Here is a 19,465-nt window from a genome sequence, read left to right on the forward strand (position 1 = left end):
TACCTAATATCCTAATTTCTCCCGAACTCAATACCAAGCCGCGTTTTCGGCGAAAAAAATAACAAAGTGACCATTTTGCCCTTACTCCTTAACCATCAACAGTCAACACTCATTTCTCAATCCTCACCATTCAAAACAAACAACAATATATCCCATCACTTTAAACCATCAACAATCACATGTCATAACCGTCACAACCACCACATAGGAACAACCACTATTGGCGACTTCTCTGCCTCCCGTCACCGAAGCCTTCTCTATGTCCTCCGCCACCAATCCAGAAAAAATCCCCATTTGCAATTTTGCGTCAACGCCTACTCATTCAACCGCCTCCAACATCCATTGCTCGACCCCAATACCGAGCTCCCTTGAACCTCCACCCACGACCCTAAGCCCATTGATTACCATGGTGCAACGCAACCACTAGAAAATAGGGTCCCTCGCCGACACCTCCCTTGTCTCTCCTTCCCTCGCCATCAATCCAGTCCAGGCGTGTGGCGTGGTGGGTTTTTGAATGCTGGGTCGGATCTGGGTGTTGGGAGGTGTTTGTGTTGGTGTTGGTTTTGGGTGGGTCAGATCGTGTGGTGTTGGGCGGTGTTGGAGACGGTGTTGGTGTCGTTAGGTGATGACAATACATGTTAGGCCGTGTTGGTGGTAGTGTTAAATAGAGGTGTTATTGGGTCGTGATGGTGGTGGTGTAGGGTGCTGATGGCGTTGGGCGATGATGGTATTGGTGTTGGGGGTGATGGTGGAGTGTTGGAGGCAGAAACAATATTGGGTAAAGTTAACAAGGGGCAAATTAGGCATACAACAACATATTTTATAATTAAAATTTAAATTTTGCGGGATTCCGACTATTTTTCTCATCGGAGGTGAAATTTGGTATTAAGTATGAAAGAATAGAGGAAGCTAGGTATAAATTTTAAAGAAAAGTTATCTTAGGTATAAAATTTTAAAAGTAGAATTATATTAGGTATGAGTAGAGAATCACTTGACACATATACTTCGTATAAACAAAAATTTAGACTAATATTATTAGCTTCGTCCAAAAAAAAAAAATCATTAAATAATTTGCGAAAAATTATAAATTTAATCATTAGTTTTATAGTAAATGAAAAAAAGGGGGTTTTGTCATTAAATATACATTTGATAACTTTACTCAATTCAAAATATATAAATAAGAACTAAAAATAAAAAATTTATATATACCGCATATGCATGTGGATCTACACTAGTTAACTTACAATTGGCATAAAGACTTGCAAAATTTACTATTTTCTCATCTACACTATTTTCTTTGTTTTCAAACTTCATATTCTTGACAGTTGCGTGTTTTCAAAATTTACTTCTTTTGTCCAAGATTAAAGCTGGACAAACTTGACAAATCAGGAATGTCCTATAATATACGACTATAGTACTATACGAGTATTCATTGACAAAGTTGACATTTGCAAAATGATGAGATTCTTTTTTTTCAAACTTCATATTCTTGACAGTTGCATGTTTTCAAATTTTACTTCTTTTGTCCAAGATTAAAGCTGGACAAACTTGACAAATCAGGATTGTCCTATAATATACGACTATAGTACTATACGAGTATTCATTGACAAAGTTGACATTTGCAAAATGATGAGATTCTTTTTTTTCAAACTTCATATTCTTGACAGTTGCATGTTTTCAAATTTTACTTCTTTTGTCCAAGATTAAAGCTGGACAAACTTGACAAATCAGGATTGTCCTATAATATACGACTATAGTACTATACGAGTATTCATTGACAAAGTTGACATTTGCAAAATGATGAGATTCTTTGTTTTCAGGCAAGCGATTGAGCTACACAAACTTGAAAAATCATGCCTGTTTCATTAATTCTTCTACATGCTTGGAGATGGAACTTTGACATTCTCTACACTAATTCCCATATCTATATTTACAGGCCATAAATGATCATCCAAAACCGTTATGGAATTAAAAATAACTTCTAAAAAAAGCAAATTATAAAAGGTCGAAATGACCAATTAGCAACATAACTCAAATGTCTCGCAAAACACTCCTCATAAGTCATAACTGAACTCACACAGACAACTTAGATACACCATTATGGAATTTTATGCAAATTATCTAAATATCATATTAGTTCTCTGTTTTATAGGATTAGTAATCTACTTTCTTAACACCAAAACACCAAGAAAATCAAATACAAGAAAGCTACCGCCAAGCCCTTCACCAACACTACCCATTTTCGGAAACCTCTTTTGTGTTGGCCGTTTACTTCATCGATCATTAGCTGAACTTGCTAAGATACATGGCCCTATTATGTTTCTCAAACTTGGACAACTTCCAACTGTTGTTTTTACTTCGGCGGATGTCGCCAAAGAAGCTCTGCAAAAACATGACCTTATGTTCTCCAATAAGACTGTCTTTGACGCTGCTCAGGCAAGCAACCACCATGAAAATTCTCTCATCTTTCTTCCCCCAATCCCAAAATGGCGAAACCTTCGAAAAATATCCAATACACACATATTTTATGCCCGTAAACTTGACGCTAGCCGATACATTCGAGAGAATAAGGTGAAAGACCTTTACTCATACGTCCAAAATTGTGCAAACACAGGGATGGTGGTAGATATTGGGCAAGCAGGTTTTACTGTAGTATTGAATGTTCTATCAACAACTTTAATTTCACTGGATTTGGGTGTTCCTGATTCCGAATTATCTAGCTCATTCCGAAAGACATTTCGACATATACTTGAAGAATTGGGGAAGCCTAATATTTCAGACTATTTTCCAATTTTAAAAAAGTTAGATGTCCAAGGAATCAAACGGCGTACTACTATTCACCTCCAAAAGATACTTAATATGTTCAATGATGTTATTCAAGAGCGATTGCGCAATAGGGGCGTACCGAATTATGTCCGATGTGACGACGTTCTGGAAGCTTTGTTAGACATGAAACCCAACGATGCTGAGTATATTGAGGCATCAGCTATCCCTCACCTATTCTTAGTAAGTCAGTATTGCACTAGTTACCTTATTGTCATTCCGAACCTAGTAACCTCATACGAAAAGACTAATTAAGCGAGAAAACAAATGTTTCTGTTAAAAATAAATCATGAATGATCTCTAGCTACTACCTTGGCTCAGAACATACTTTTAGGCTTTGTTTGGTAAAATTAACTGAAAAGATAGCTGAAACCTGAAAAGGTAGCTGAAAACTGTAAAGTTAACTGAAATCTGAAAAGGTAACTGATAAGGTAGCTGAAAATTAGGAACCGATAAGGTAGTTGATTATATAAAAAAGTGTTGGACAAACTAAAGGTAACTGATTTTGATGAAATGACGTAAAAAGATATGATAATTATTTAATAGTATAGATTTAAAGGATAAAAACGGAAAATCAAACCAAATCAGGTACCCGGAATCTCAAATGCTACTCTAGGTAGCATTTCATTTCAGGTAGCTTATTTGGTTAAAGAAAAATGAGCTACTAACGCTTACTAAAAAATAAGGCACCTGAAATTTTGGTCAAATAAGCTACTTTGACCAAATCAGGTACATGAAATGTCCTGCCAAACAGAGCCTTAGGAGGAGAAGGGCATTCGAAAATAATCCCTTCTTAGGGAATAATATGTATTCGGAAATATTCTCATCTCAATCATTTGTTTACTTTGACTAAAATAGTATTCAAAAATAAAATTGAAAAAAATAAATAAATCATTGATACGTAGACAATAACCTAGAATCTGAGATGTACTACAAGTTCCAATACGTTTTCATTATATATGAACTCCGTATGTACTCTCTATACAATTAATCATCTACAAGACTTCAATCAAGAAGGTCTTGCTTAAGACCATCTTAACTTAATATTTCTCACAATCTTTTTTCGGAAAATTCACGTGATACCCTCAAACTTTGCCATTTTTCACGTGGTACCCAACTTTTTAAGTTTGTGCACATAATATCATTGAAATTTGATTTTCAAGCACAACGTGCCTTTTAATCGTTTTTAAAATTTTCAATTGGTCATAAATTATAGACCATAAATCGGAATTGACTAATTTTTTTTTTCAAATTGATTATCCCATCGAGATCTATAAATTGATAAAACGAAAATGGTCATTCGGAAATTTAAGATCGAAGATATGGTTGATTTGAGATTTTTGCTAAAAAAAACCCTATAAAATGTCAGTCGACAATTTTTTTTTCCACAAATCGTAGATTATGATGAGATAATCATTTTAGGAAAAAAAATTGGTCGATTATAAATCCCGGTCTAGGAGTTATACGCAATTGAGTTTTTTTACCGCGACAAAAAGGGTATGTTGTGCATAAAAATCAAACATGGAGGATATAATGTACACAAACTTAAAAAGTTGGGTACCATATACAAAATGGAAAAGTTCGAGGGTACCACGTGAATTTTCCGATCTTTTTTTTATATCACCTCTATTTTAATCGGATGTGAGTGCCGTCTTAAGTTTAGACGGTCTTAAACAAGAATAGCTTCTTAATTTTTGTCAATTTAAACAAATCATTGGTTTTGCTGCGTAGTTTAACTTATTGTCAATTTAATAAGCTTTAACTTTTTTTTTCCCATCTAGGAATATCTTATTGCAGGAGTAGACACAATATCAAACACCTTTGAGTGGGCAATGGCAGAACTAATTCACAATCCAAGCAAACTCAAAACCTTACAAGCAGAGCTTCAAAAAACGGTCGGAAAAGGAAATTCAGTTCGAGAATGTCATATCACCGAGCTACCATATTTGCAGGCAATCGTCAAGGAAACCTTGCGATTACACCCCCCACTTCCGATCCCAATTCCGAGGAAAACCGACTCGGACGTAAATATGTCCGGCTACACAATCCCTAAAAACGTAATGGTGTTGTTTAACGTATGGGCCATTGGAAGGGATCCTACGACTTGGGATAAACCGGATGAGTTTGAGCCTGAAAGGTTTATAGGATCGGAGATCGATGTCAAAGGTCATAATTTTGAACTAATTCCATTTGGTTCAGGTCGCCGGATTTGTCCAGGTATACCATTGGCCATTCGGATGATTCCTTTGATGCTTGCTTCACTCATTCATGAGTTTGATTGGATGCTTGAAGATGGTGTCACCCCGGAAAATATGGACATGGAGGAAAAATATGGTCTCACCTTTGAGAAAGCTCAACGACTGTGTGTTGTTCCTGTTTCTCGCTAGTTAACATATAAAGAGTTTCATACTCCGTACCATATAAGGAGTTCCTTAATCATTAAGCTAGAAAATAAGAAGCTACACCCGGTTTCATGTCCTGAAAAGAGAGTAGGAGGGGACCATAAATAAAGTATGAAACTTTTACCATTGGGGAGAAATAAATAATTCTTTATATGATGATGTGTGCTTATGTGTCATTGAAAAATTGTTTTTAAGTTGAAGGGAAGATTTATGTTATTGTATGAACTTGTAATATTGATAATAGCCACCGCCCTTGGGGCGTTTGTTATTAGCAAACGACGACTTTGTTTGGCAAAAATAGTCGGAAAGTTAGTCGAAACCTAATAAGCTAGTTAAAAATTTAAAGCTAGCCGAAAGTTGTTAAGCTAGCAGAAAATTAGAAGTTGATTAGATAGCTAATATTATTAGGGCATCCACAATAGATGAACCTCTAAAGAGATTTGTCACATGACACATCATCAAATTAACAAACCTCTCCAATAACAAACTCATACATAACAACAGACAAACCTTTTCAAGGTTCATGTTATATGACCCACTTCAAATTATCCATTTTTTTCCTCTCATAAATTGGGTACATTTTAGGGACCACCATTTGCCATGTCATCGTACAAACCTGTATACAAATATGTAACCAATATCGTCTATGAACCTCAACCCTTATTCCCAACAATAGAAAGGCCTCTAAAAAATACACAAACCTTTATTGACAAACCTCTATTATAAATACCCTTAAAATTGGTTGACAAATTAGCTTAAAACTAGGTTTGATGCCCGGCTACGCCCGGGCTACCTTTATTTACCATTTAAAACTTATTTTTATGAAATATAATTCGCTAAATTTGGTTAACACATACATTTACAATTTATATCTTGAAATTATGATGAGATGTAAAATTAATCAAATAATTATGAGACACGTTCACCACTCCCGCTGTTAATATTATTACTTTCACTATATCCCCTGTTAATACTATTACGTTCACTACTTTTTAGGTTACGGTTGTTTCTTTAACTACTCCTACTATTTTTACAGTTAATCGGTTAGTTTTGTTACTCATATATTTAAAAAAATTAATATTTTTCTAAAATCGAATTGTTAATTAATTTTTCATACTCTCTCCGTTATTTCTATCGTTACTTTCATTGCCTATGTTGTGACTACTATTACTTTCACTACTTCTGCCGTCATTATTTTTTCTGTCATTAGTCCCGCATTTATTACTGTTAATTTAGTATGGCTTTAATTACTGTTGCTACTATTGTTGCTTTTACTACTCACATGGGTGGTTACTATCATATTAGTTGATGATTATATAGTTGTATTAAAGTTATATACTTAAATAAATCTGAAATATTAGATTATAATATTATTTAAGAGCAATCATTATTATTTACTAATTAAATTACAAATATAATGAATTATGGGAATATTATATTTTTTGGAAATCTAAAATGATTTATTTACCTTAGAAATAGTTTCCAAAATATAACGACTTATATTATATTTGTGTATGTTAAATAATTAATATCTTTATACTAATTAATACCATAATGTAACTTATATATGGTCAACTGACATAATTGTACATAATTGTACATTATTGCAAGAATTGAAGCGTTGAAAAAGGAAAATTGGTCAATTTACTAAATTCGTTAAGATGTAGGCTTTGTTTGGCACACTTTGTGCAAGTAAATTGACCATTTTCTAGAGCGTAGTTTCCGTGCAAAAATACGATATTTTTTAGATTATATTTTATAAATAGACATTTTCAGTTAAATTATTTACATAAATAAATTGTAGTTTTAATTAAATGTTATATTCTACTAAATATAATATGAGTTTTTCTAACCTATGCCCACTAGGCATAGGATAAGAAATCAAAATAGGAAAGAATTTAATGTGTTTCTTGTAAAGAGAAGTAAAAGTGACAAGATATTGCAATTTCCCATAAAAATAGCATTTAATTCTTTCCTATTTTAGTTTCTTATTCTATGCCTAGTGGCCATCGGCTAAAAAAACCCATACTATAATATTAATAAGAGGTAAAAAAAAAAGTTTATTGCCATCAAAAGATATTTTAAGTAAGTTACTTTATTACTATTAAAAACAATGCTATATCATTACCTGCAACTAATTTATGACATTAATACTACAATTAAGTTAGTTGTATAATCTAAATTAAACGCGTATTGACCTTAAATAGCGGTAATTCAAAAATGTGCGCTATTAATAGCTTTTACTTTGACCGGTGGGATAGAAAAAATGTGGGCTACTTATAACTTATAAGGTCCACAATTTACAATTCATCTAATATTGGGGTGTCATTATGGGAAACTCTATATATAGTACTCCCTCCATACCAGACCAATGATAACATTGACCGTTTTGCCACTATTCTTGGTCGTAGGGGATTTTCGATATTATTCTTAATCTATAAGATAAAATATAGTCATGTGAGATCTTGTTTGATTTATCGTCATAAATGCTACTCCCTCTCATTCACAGTAAACCTCCCTATTTCCTTTTTCGGTTATTCACAATAGCCTCCCTATTTCCTTTTTTGGTAAGTGTTTGTGTGGTCCAAATTTAATTGTATGGTGGGGTAGTGTATTTGTGTGGTCCAAATTTAATTATATGGTGGGGTAGTGTGTTTCCTTAATTTTTGTGCCAAAATAAAATGGGAGGTTTATTGTGGATGAAAGTGAGTATAAGAATATCAAATTTTTATAATTTTTAATAATGTGTAACAAAATATATTTACGTTGCAAAACGTGTCTCGGCAAGTGCGAAAAAGTCAATGTTATTATTGATGTGGTATGGAGGGAGTACCAGTTAAGAAATGTGAATAATTAATAAGGTACCAATTTTATATTTATAAATAATTTTATATTATAAAAATAAAAGTTGTAAAACTTGTGCGCAAATCGGTGATCTAGTATGAGACCGGAAGGCAGAAGTGTAAACTTATTGTGACATTCCTTTTTAATTTTTAGAAAAGGGGGAAAATGGAAGAGAAAATAGAAAACGCAGAAGAGGGTGCTATTGTTACTGTTGGCGTTGCTGAAATACACTCCTCCTTACCATCTCACTCCCAGGTATTTTCCCCAAACCTTCGTTTAAATATGCTTTCTACTCGCTCTGTCCCGATTATTTGTTATCCCATTTCAATTTTCGGTGTCTTGTTAATTGTTGTCATTTCTATTTTAAGAATACAAAAACTTATTGTGTCACATTGGCACGAAGGGATTTTGTGGAAGGTTTCGATTTCCGTATTTAGGATTTGATAAATTCCAAAGGATGGAGAATTGGGCTGAATTACGTATGTGAACCTCCACTAGTATATGATACGTCTCGTTCATTTGTTTACCTTTTTTTTATATTCTTTGTGAGAGTTATTTTAATTAAAGGTAAACAAATGACTAAGACGGACGGAGGACATATTTAAACTTGTTTATTTAGTACAATTGCACAAAATATTTAGCTTTTGGGTATCCTGGGACGTTGAAGTCTTCTACATAGATCCGCTAGTGGCTCTTGAGGCCTTGCCTATTGCTGTGTGTAGTTTGTAGTGGCATGAATAAGTTTCGTTGTCGTTCCGTCAGCTTTGTCTACAGACAATCGTTACTTAAATGTTCTTTAGCAATGGTTAAATGGGACAAAGATAAATGAATGCCTCCTCAAGATTAATTCATATTCGTGAAAAAGTTTGAATCTTTTGTTTTGAAACTTGCTGGTTGCAGCGTATAAATCTGCTAAAACATTTGAACATTCAGGATAACCAAAGACATAGTGTTCTGTGAGCTATAACGAGAGAAAACACTTGAAATCAAAATCACACACATGTGGTTTGAGAAGTTACTAACCGTTTCTTTGGGAGTAAATGGTAGAACGAATGCTGATCTGTTAATGTTAGATGAACCATCTCCAGCAAAACCTTTGGTGATGGTTGCTGCCCAACTATTATATTTATATCCTATTATGCCCATTCACTCGAGTGCCCATTGGGCACCTTTGGTCACACTAGCTCTGATACATGTTAGATGAACCATCTCAACCAAAACCTTAAGGTGATGGTTGAGACTCAACTATTATATTTATATCCTATTAGTTAACATGTTTCACATGCTGTAAATTGGGAATTCTCTTCTGCATTGTTTGGATATGAAAATAGGAGGGAAGGGGAGTCGGGAGAGGAGGGAAAGAAAGGGAGAGGAATGTATCCTTGGTATTATGATTGTTATCACTCAAAACCTTTCTTATGTTGGAGGGATTGTAACTTTGTAAAGTCATCTTATAATAGGGGAAATAGTTCATCCAACCTCGATTTGCTAACCACACAAGGGAATTTGTTTCCACTCTGCATCCCTTAGTCCAAACAAAGGGTAAATGTTTCTTCCACTAAGTGTTGTGTTCTAACATAATGGATTTGAAGTGATCTAATATTTGCAAAATTGCAATTTGTCATGACTACTCTAAGTATTAAACGACTGCGTACGTCATTTTATACCCATTAAAACCATGGGAAGCTTTCCACTACTCTCATTGCTTTGGGAGACAAAATCACAACCTCCCCGTACACACACAAACATACTACATCTTTCCCTAAAAAAAGCTGGTGCCTAAACCTGACATGGGTATGTGTACAAGTGTCTCACTATGCTATTCATGAAAAATTCTCATGCTATATTATTTTGCTCAAAATGAAGTATTCGATTTTTATACCCATATCTGACACGGGTACACGAGGTTATATAAAGAGTCGAAGTAACATTGGCTACACTATTTCAGTACAACGGAACACTGTACGTAATATGAAGTAACTAAGAATCAAACACTGTTTCCTCTCTGAACATATTGCACATGAGGACTTTTTCAATGTTTCTTCTACTTTCTGCTGTATTTTGTCAATACTTTTATGTCCAGTGGATGGTTAATAGTCTGTTCTTACATTGCTATATTTGAGAGATATTTTTGTAATAAACATCATGCTGTCATATGGTCTATTTCTCACAGGTGGTGAAACATGTCAATCGGGGTGAAAATCCAGCTCGCTTTCAACGTACTGATCAATGGCGTCCAGTTTATTCATGGTTAGAGTCATTAGATTTGGATGATGTTATCGGTTCCAATGAGATATCTGACTGGCTGGCTGCGAACCCTGAAGTGTATGATCAGTTGTCCGTACGACACTCCCGTCATCATCTGATGCACTATGTTAAGAAATGTCACATCAAGATACTCAAGAAAAAGAAGGTAATTGGTATTATCGGATTCTATCTTGACTTCATTTGACAAAAAAATTCTACTTTCTAGTAGCGAATGTGTTTTTGGTTGTCCTGTCAAGTATCAAGTATGACTTTCTAAACTTTGAAAATTTTTGTAATAGGGTAAGCAGTTTAAGCCAAATTTAACAGCTCATAGGAATGTGAATCATCTTCAACTGTCGAATATGTCAGCTTCTATCTCCGGTATGTTAAACAACAAAGTTAGTCCTTTCTTTTATGAGATAAGTTCTAGTGACTACTCTGAAAAAAACAAAAGATAACTTCGAGTGTAAAAGGTTACATATGCTCTTAGCAAGCCTTTTTGTTGCATATAAATTATAATCCATATATAGTTTCATACTTTCATAGAGATGCATGCAGATTGTAGATGATCAAACTTCTGGTTTGATTCTTTTATGCGTATTATTTATCTTCTGGTTTGATTCTATTTTGCGTATTATTTAGGGAATTATCTATGTTAACCTCTAGTTCACTTTTCATAGATGTCATTCTCAACTATGAGCTTTACCGTCATTGCTTTTGAAGGATTTTTTCCCATAATGTTTGGATGGAAAATTAACACTTCTGGACTTGTGTAATTAAGTTACAATAGGTAAGAAGTAGTCAGCTTTGTAGTACAAATGTAATTCACTCGTAATTGAGTGTTAAAGTACTCTGGTTAGGTGTATTATAATAAACATAATGTTCTGGTTCGTAAAGTTCGTTTCATTGATTTTTGTTGTGTCAAATTTAACATACAAAATTTTATTAGTAAACTACCCTGAAATAAAGAAAATCAAACATTATAATCTTGCTAAAGACTCTTCATAAAGGAAGACAACAAATAACCAAACTAAAATACTAGCCAGATATAATGATAAATGCAAAACTTACTATTTTCTCATCTAAATGAATATTACGTTATGCCCGTCATCTTCTTTTGGAAACGAAGCCAACGTCAAAACTTAGTAAATACTTATGTAAATGAATATATATTGTGGATCTAAGCGTCTAAGCATGATATTCAACACTTCCGAGCCAATCTTTGAAATTCCATATTTTCTTTATCCACACAACTAATAAATTTGCTAAGTTTAGCCATCCAATACGAATTCAGACAAACTAATGTGTCTTGGTCAGTTGGTGAAACCTGTGTGCAAGTAGATTGCGATTCAATTTAGTGCACAATTCGTAGGCTACTTGAGCGAATCCAAAAACATAAGGATTAATTCAGTATTTGAACTAAAATTCATTTACAACTAATTGGTTATTTCTTCTGTCCCCACCCTTCCTTGGCACTGTCCGTCCTCCTTTCACATTCCCAATGGCACAACCACCTTGTCTCCTATCAACCCCTCCATCACCTCCTCGCCTCTCTTACTCCCCTCCAAACCATTGCTAGCGAGTCCCTACAGATTCTATCTCAAATGAAACACCAGGAAAGACATTCGCTGTATTCGATATCCTTCCTCATTTACATTACAACCTTTCTCCCACTTTGTTTTTGCAAGTTGCAAGTCTTCCAAGCTCCTGAACCTAATCCTGTACCCCAACCTGCTTGTGAAGATGTCGACGAGCATTTCTGGGGTATTAGACAGCCCAGACAGGTGCTTGATGTGGCATAAAGCTTACACCAGTGATATCAAATGTCTGCAAAGAAGCTGAAGTTGTGCTGGGGTAAAGGAGAAAAGAATAGGTACGTCCGATAGCCTTCTCAACCAAAGGAAAGTGGTTGGGCGAGGAAGGGAGAGGATTGCTGGGCGTTATGATCAAGAGATGGGAGGGGAGGTTGCATTGGGGATCCAAGAGAGGGACGGGACTATTAGCTGGGGTGGTTGGAGACTTGGAGATATGAATGATGGTGAGGATAGAGAGAAAATTGAGTACTTCTGTTGCATCTATTATTGCAATTAGCTCTTAATCATAGTTTTAGTCTTTAATCTGACTTGATCAGAAAATTGTTATAAATTTGTTGAAAGGGACATTTGGGGTTTTTGTGGATAATGCTCGAAAAGTGTAGGTGACAACTCGGCAATCTTGCAACATTAGGGTTAATACAGACGATTTCCCTATTATTCATTGACGGTTTACTTCTCAATTACACTTGCTATGAAATAAGCCTAATCAATTGTTCTACTGATTTGTGGCTTTGTTAGTTCTAGAGATTTTGATTATTTGATCAATCTGTAAGGTTAATATGAATCTCCTGCATATTTTTCCTTGGACAGGAAACCCTTTTCTCTTCTTTTTTGATTGGTCCTACCGTCCTAGTTTACTGACCATGAGGACTTAACATGTATTGCTACATCAAACTTAGGAGAATAGTTAGAGCCTTCTTATTCAATTTGTGGTCGTTGCCTATTATAAAAAAGAGTTATTTAATAAGAATACTCTAAACTATTGACCGTCTTCTCAAAATACTCTGAACTTCAATTTAACTCACAATACACCATACAATTAGCCCCGTCTTCTCGTATTATACTTAGAGTCATTTTTAACCTGTAAAATCAGCTTAAAAAAATTTAAGTGGGTCCTCCATCACCCTCCAACCACTGTCACTCCATTCTTTTCCATTCACCAGCCATATCCCCACACCATACTCGGCCACCATTCACCACTGCAGCCTCTCGCAACTGCCGCAATTTTCTGTCGTCGACCACTATTCTCAAACCTCACCTCCTTATCTCCCAATTTCGTCTATAAAGCACAGTCAACGGCAGCCGTGCCTCGCCTTCGTACTGTCGACCACTGTAACTCCGACCTCGTGCCTCTTGACAGACATGCCTTGCCTCTTCCTCGTTGTCGCCGTACTCTTTCACCAACAATCGAGATAATTTAACGCAACCCTAGATCCCCAAATTGATTTGGGGATAAATGTTAATTTGGGGGTCGAAAGGTTGTTGGAGGATTTTATAGAGAACACAGATTTAGTACCACCAAAATCTAGCATAATAATGAAGTTTAATCAACTAGTTTGAACATTTTCTTTGGATTTATAAACTTTTAATGTTAGCCAACTAAGGAGTTTAAGAAATTGCATCAACATTAATTATTTGGTTTCCTCTATGACGTCTTTTGATTTTCCAGTTCAAGGTTTGAGTGTTGTTAATAGGGACTTAGAGTACCTGGATTGTCAAAGCCTGATGAACAAGGTGGTTCTGGGTGGATGGTGACTACGGTTGTAGTGTTGGTGATGATAAAGGTAGGGTGGGTCATTGGTGGATTTGTATGGAGAATGAAAGGTAGTGACTTGCCAAACAGGTAGCCGGTAACTCGAGTGTAATATGAGAAGAGGGGCCTAATTGTATAGTTTATTGTGAGTTAATTTGAAGTTCGGAGTATTTTGAGAAGACAGTCAATAGGTTGGAGTATTCTTATAAAATAATCCTATAAAAAAAGGACCTTTATATTTATTCTCCTCCCAACTGAACATCACAGAATAAATATTCATTTGCAGGCAAACAGTTCAAAATTGATTAGGTTCCTTAGGTTTAATGGCATGTTTGATCGAGTCTTTTAGTCTGGGTGGTTATCTTCGGTAGAAAGTACAAAACCTTGTGAGTTGTGACTCTTATCACCTATGGATATGGTATAGTCATTATTTGTTTCCATTGGACCGAACCATTATAAAGGTGTAATTTTGGCGTGGTCTAATGCTATGCATCTTACATAGACGAGTTTTAACGACTTCTGGATACAATTGGACTAGTGGGGGATAGCAGTTCTCTTTTCTTGTCCTTTAGGGACAACATACAACGTATATAGATTAAAATCTGTGAACGTAACTGTAGGATGCTAAATTGTTTACTTTGACCGTATATGTTGCACCAGTAGGGTGACATTGGTGATAGTGTGATACTAGGATGTGGACCGGTGACGGAATGAGTTCTTTTTCTTGTAAATCCTTCATTATATTAGCAAAATTTATTTTTCATTTGTTTATTTCATTTTTAAATGCGAGGGCTCATTTCAAAGTTCGAGCTTTTGTTTGGACTATGGCATTGGGTAACATTTATACCATTGTGTATGTTGACATATCTCACAGCTATTTTTGCTTTTTGGCATTGTTGATCCTTGTTAAAATAATTCTTACTGGTGGGAGGGAAGAGTTGTGTTCATCCTAGAATAATGGGCCACCTACAAGCTTATTATGTCAACCTAGGAAGGTCAGGCCGTAAGTTTAAGTTAGGGGAGGGTCATTTAGCATTGGGCAAAAGCATTTAGAGGTTTTAGGAAATCAGTGACCAGATTTTACAACAAAATTGGAACAGCTTATAATTGTGTAACTTGTGTCTTTAAATATATCCGTGGTGTTTTTCATATTTATCTAGATCCATTTGAATGGGAGTTGCAGTCTAGCTGTTGATGTTCGTTCACATTGAGCTGTGAATGGACGATACTATGTGATATCTGCTTGCTTATAAGTAAAAATATATGGTTTTGCGAGTCACAACAGTTGAGGATGGAGAATATGGCTCCCTTTAATTCTCTGGAATTGCCTCATTATTCACTTTGGCCCATTGTTAAACTAAAGGGAATAGTACTTCACTAAGAGTTGGATATCTACCGCCCACTAGACTTTCTTAATACTTGTGCCAGAACGAAATTCAGTCGTTTTAGATACTTAGACGGAATAGTATATTTCTACTTATTGAGATAATCCATATTCTGTGCTGCACCTCTTTTTCCTTTAAGCTGGGGTGTTATCTCATGTCTAGATGCTTTACCAGTTTCTTTCACCCTTAGCAGCCAGTTTTGCTGGAATGACTAGCCCAAGTGGATTCGTCTTTTGTCATGGCTCTTTGTCATTATGATTGTCATTCAATGATTCATTTTGCAGCTAATCCATTGACGAATGTCCCTAAGGATAGCAATCTGTATCGAGTAAAACGGGAAGAAGCTCTATGCAAGTATGAGATGTAAGTTCTGCTTTTATCCCCATTCTGATTTGCAATCACATAATTACATTGTCTATCAGCATTGGTGGTATTCACTTTCACCCAATCCCTGTCTATCCTTTCTTCCTCACTTTCGCTTCTCCCTCAACGTATCAACAATAGCAGTAACCCATTACTCAACAGGTTTTGCCTATTCTAAGGTAAAGGTGTCCGATGTAGGTAATAAAATTGGTTACCCCTTTATTGAACATTTGAACATATAGAGAAACTGTTTCTAGATGACGCATATTAACTAGCTTTGAGTATTGCATTGAACCGACTGTTGCCTCACTATACAAAAGTGGGGATAATTTAGTACGACATTCAGTTTTATTCCATCATATGCGAAAAATTGGTGCTCAATGAATGTGCAGTCTAGTTGAATTGGAGAAGAAGCTTTCTGCGGTCATTTCAGAGGGAAATGCAGCTGGGAATTCAAAGGACTCTTGATCAGTATGTGGAAAGGTAGGTTCATTACTACGGCATAGCTTTGAATGTTCTTGTAAATATTTAGCCAGCTAGTGCGGAAATACGACTGTCATTTGTAGTAGTCTAATGTTTCTTGTCATTCTACCAGAGTACAGGAATGAATATGTCAATGTAACCTAGACCCTAAGGGGTTTAAAAAATGGTTGATTTTTAATGACAGGTCTAACTAACATTTACTTGTAGAATTTGTTAAAACTATTTGCTAATTTGCGGTAGATTTAAAAGATTGTTATGTTATTAACGCTAAGGGTTGACCCCAATGGTAAAGAGTCAAGCTTCTGACTTTTAAGGGTTCGATTCCCATTGTGAAAATATAGCTTGCTTTGTTGTTGGATTATCATTCATTTTCTTAAGCTTAAGACGGATAATGTCTGTTTTAAATAAAAAAATGTGTATTTATTATTACTTCCTAGTAATTGAATTTATTATTTTTTTGTCGAAGTTCTTTTTTTCCCAATTCTTGCAAATTTTACGTTATAGTGTGTGAACTCGATCATAACTTTTATTATTAATTTGCCGTTTGGTTGTGACGTTTGTGAAAAAGAGATTTGTTGTTTTCAAAAACACAAAATCAATCCATATCACTATATGCCTAACCTAATAATAATGGGCCACGAACATGTCAACGGAAATCTCGTCATTGCAAGAAACAAAGACCAAACGAAGATTTCACAGTTTAGTCCTACTTCATATCTATATCAAACAAAAAAAAAAAAATCATTAAAAAAAAAGTGGTTATGCAAGCGTCACGGCTGATTTATGCACGTTTAACTCGAACAGAATGAACAGAATTCATGTCATCACACAAATTTTAGGTTACAATTGCGATTGTTATCTTATCTTCTGCCGTCATTTCTTCCAAAGTGACAAACAAATGTGATCAAATGGAGTTTGTGAATTAATTAAGGAAAAAATAGATGTCATGTATGAATTAAAACCTTGAAAACAAAAAAAAACATTACTCTGTATACTAAGAAAAAGGATATAACAGGGTTCGTGAGAAAAAGAATAGTTAGGTTCCGTTTGGCAAGACATTTCAGGTACCTGGTTTGGTCAAAATAGCTTATTTGATCAAAATTTTAGGTACCTTAATTTTTTGTAAGCGTTTGACAAGTAGCTTATTTGGTTAAATAAGCTACCTGAAATGAGTAGCATTTGAGATTTTAGATACCTGATTTAGTTTGATTTCTCGTTTTTACCCTTTAAATCTTTAATATTAAATAATTATCATATTCTTTTACATCATTTCATCAAAATCAGTTACCTTTTCAGTTAATTTGCCAAACATTTTTTTTATATAATCAGCTACCTTATCAGTTCCTAATTTTCAGCTACCTTATCAGTCACATTTTCAGGTTTTAGTTACCTTTTCAGTTTTCAGCTACATTTTCGGTTAGTTTTACCAAACAGAGCCTTAGTATATTGTGTAAGATACTTTGGTGAAGATGATAAAAAATAGATCCTAACATAATCTAATTATAGTGGATGAAAATAGTTAAAAGAATACATTTTATAATAAACTTGTGTAAGATTATACTTACATAAGAGCATCTCCAATAGTTTAGCTTTAGAACTTGCTCGCAATTTTAAAAAAATTATAAGCTAGTAGCTTAACCATTGAATTTGTACAAGTGACTAGTTTTGCTCAAATGGACCAACAAAATTTCTGAGGCAGTAGCTTCATGGACCCACGAGATAAATGTAAGTACGTAACCAATAGAAAAATAGTGGTAATAATTTTGGAAATTGAATAAATAAATAGAGAAGTGTTTTAAGTGGGTCCAATCAAGCTATTTCTCCCTCCATATCAGACCAATGGTAACATGGTAAAAAATGGGGTTTTTAAGAAAAGAGGGTAAAAGTAAGGGTAAAGAGGGAAAAAATAGATGGGGTATGTAATTCTGGGTTTAATTGTGAGTTGGTAGGTGGGGTATGTAATGACATTTTGTGTAAATATCAAATGGGTATAAGGATAATTTGGTAATGTTGTAGGCCAAATAAGGAATGTTACCATTGGTATGGTACGGCTGTATTAGGTAAGTGTTACCATTGGTCTGGTATGGAGGGAGTAGTAAATTAGCTTAACCATTGGTGTTACTTGTTAGGGTGAGCAAATTTAGGTCCGGACCGGAAAAAATGGACCGGACCGGACCATTTGGTCTGGACCAGACCTGGACCGAATTATTTTGGTCCGGTCCTCGGTCCTCATTTTTTCAGGGTTTGGTCTTCGGTCTAGTCCGGTCCAAGACCGATTAATTTAGGTCCGGACCGAATGGACCAAATTTTATGTTTTTAATGACGCAACATTAAAATATTATGAATCAAATAAATATTTTATTTTCAAAAGACATTATAAATTAGTATTGTCAATGATTTTCATAGAAAGAGTCGTCTAATTACTTAAATGCATTTTATTTAGCGGAATTAAAATGTAATTATCATATACGAAATAGTGAAAAAACTAATTTTAGGTCCATTTCGGCCCAAGACCGGACCGGACCAAATATTTCGGGTTTGGTCCGGTCCAAGACCGAAAGTTTTAGGTCTGATCTTCGGTCCAGTAATTTTTATTTTCGGTCTTCGGTCCGGTCCGGTTTAGTCCGGTTCAGCCCGGTCTTGGACCGATTCTCAACCCTAATTGGTGTAAATTGTAGCTTGAAATTATTGTAGCTTAAAAAATTGATGTGGCAAAGGTAAGCTAGTAGCAACTAGATTATTACCATTGAAGATGCTCTAAAAATTTTCCTAGTGTGGGTGTTGTATGCCGGGATGTGAGGGGGAAGGTGCTGTGGGGTCTGTCCTTGGTGGTGGAGCAAGAGTGGGAACCTCAGTTGGCGGAAGCAGTTGCGATCTATGAAGGTGTTCGGGAAGCGGTGCGAAGACATCATACTCATGTGGTCGTGGAAAGCGATTGTTTACCTGTTGTTGAGGCACTAAGGAAGAGGGTCTCAGGAAGAAGTAGTCTAGCTTTAGTTTTCGAGGACATTTTATCGCTTTGTAATTCTTTTGTTTCTGTTAGATGGGCGCATACTAGGCGTGCAAACAATGGTGTCGCTCATGCTTTAGCTCATTCGTTACCTTTTGTAGCTAGTAGAGTAGTTTGGGCGGATAGTCTACCATCGATCATGAACAGTGCTGTTTCGTTCGATTCTTTATCTATGCAGTAAAGCCTTCGGGCTTTCCTTTTCAAAAAAAAAAAAAAATGTGCTCTGATTGAGAAATATAATAGTAATTACTCCGTATTTGGGTTGCTAAATTAACAATGATATCCGAAATTGGTGTTCACAAAGCAAACATTATGATCTGAGAAGACGGAGAAATATTCTTTGATGATAATTTCTAAAAAGTTGAAATTGATTGATATGTTCATTTTTAACGAAAGCAAATTTTTTTTCTATTAAATACTTAGGAATGTATATAAAACAAATCTATTAAATATGGAGTATAATTAATATTTAACTTGTTTAAATGAAATTTAAATGGAAAAACTAATTTCTTAAAAGTTCATTTAGCAAACTCCTTATTTAAAACTGCCATATACAAAAA

General features: G+C 35.0%; 2 protein-coding genes across 3 annotated transcripts; both read left to right on the forward strand.

Annotated features, from left to right (window-relative positions):
* Nucleotides 1-1,061: 1,061 nt before the first annotated feature.
* LOC141652832 (drimenol monooxygenase-like) lies at nt 1,062-5,547 on the forward strand. Its single transcript, XM_074460436.1, has 2 exons — nt 1,062-3,006; nt 4,605-5,547. The coding sequence occupies exons 1-2, from the start codon at nt 2,101-2,103 to the stop codon at nt 5,208-5,210; spliced, it is 1,512 nt and encodes a 503-aa protein (XP_074316537.1). The 5' UTR covers nt 1,062-2,100; the 3' UTR covers nt 5,211-5,547.
* A 2,601-nt stretch (nt 5,548-8,148) lies between these two features.
* On the forward strand, nt 8,149-16,067 carry LOC141652833 (uncharacterized). Of its 2 annotated transcripts, none has more exons than XR_012547261.1 (5): nt 8,149-8,324; nt 10,243-10,482; nt 10,616-10,697; nt 15,334-15,555; nt 15,670-16,045. XR_012547261.1 is itself a non-coding variant. In XM_074460438.1 (5 exons), the coding sequence occupies exons 1-5, from the start codon at nt 8,235-8,237 to the stop codon at nt 15,878-15,880; spliced, it is 567 nt and encodes a 188-aa protein (XP_074316539.1). In that variant the 5' UTR covers nt 8,150-8,234; the 3' UTR covers nt 15,881-16,067. The 2 variants fall into 2 exon arrangements, 1 of the variants encoding a protein (XP_074316539.1); XM_074460438.1 differs by having other exon boundaries at nt 8,150-8,324; nt 15,334-15,412; nt 15,805-16,067.
* Nucleotides 16,068-19,465: the final 3,398 nt, after the last annotated feature.

The sequence above is a fragment of the Silene latifolia genome, chromosome 4 (assembly GCF_048544455.1).
Source record: "Silene latifolia isolate original U9 population chromosome 4, ASM4854445v1, whole genome shotgun sequence".
NCBI classification, from domain to species: domain Eukaryota; kingdom Viridiplantae; phylum Streptophyta; class Magnoliopsida; order Caryophyllales; family Caryophyllaceae; genus Silene; species Silene latifolia.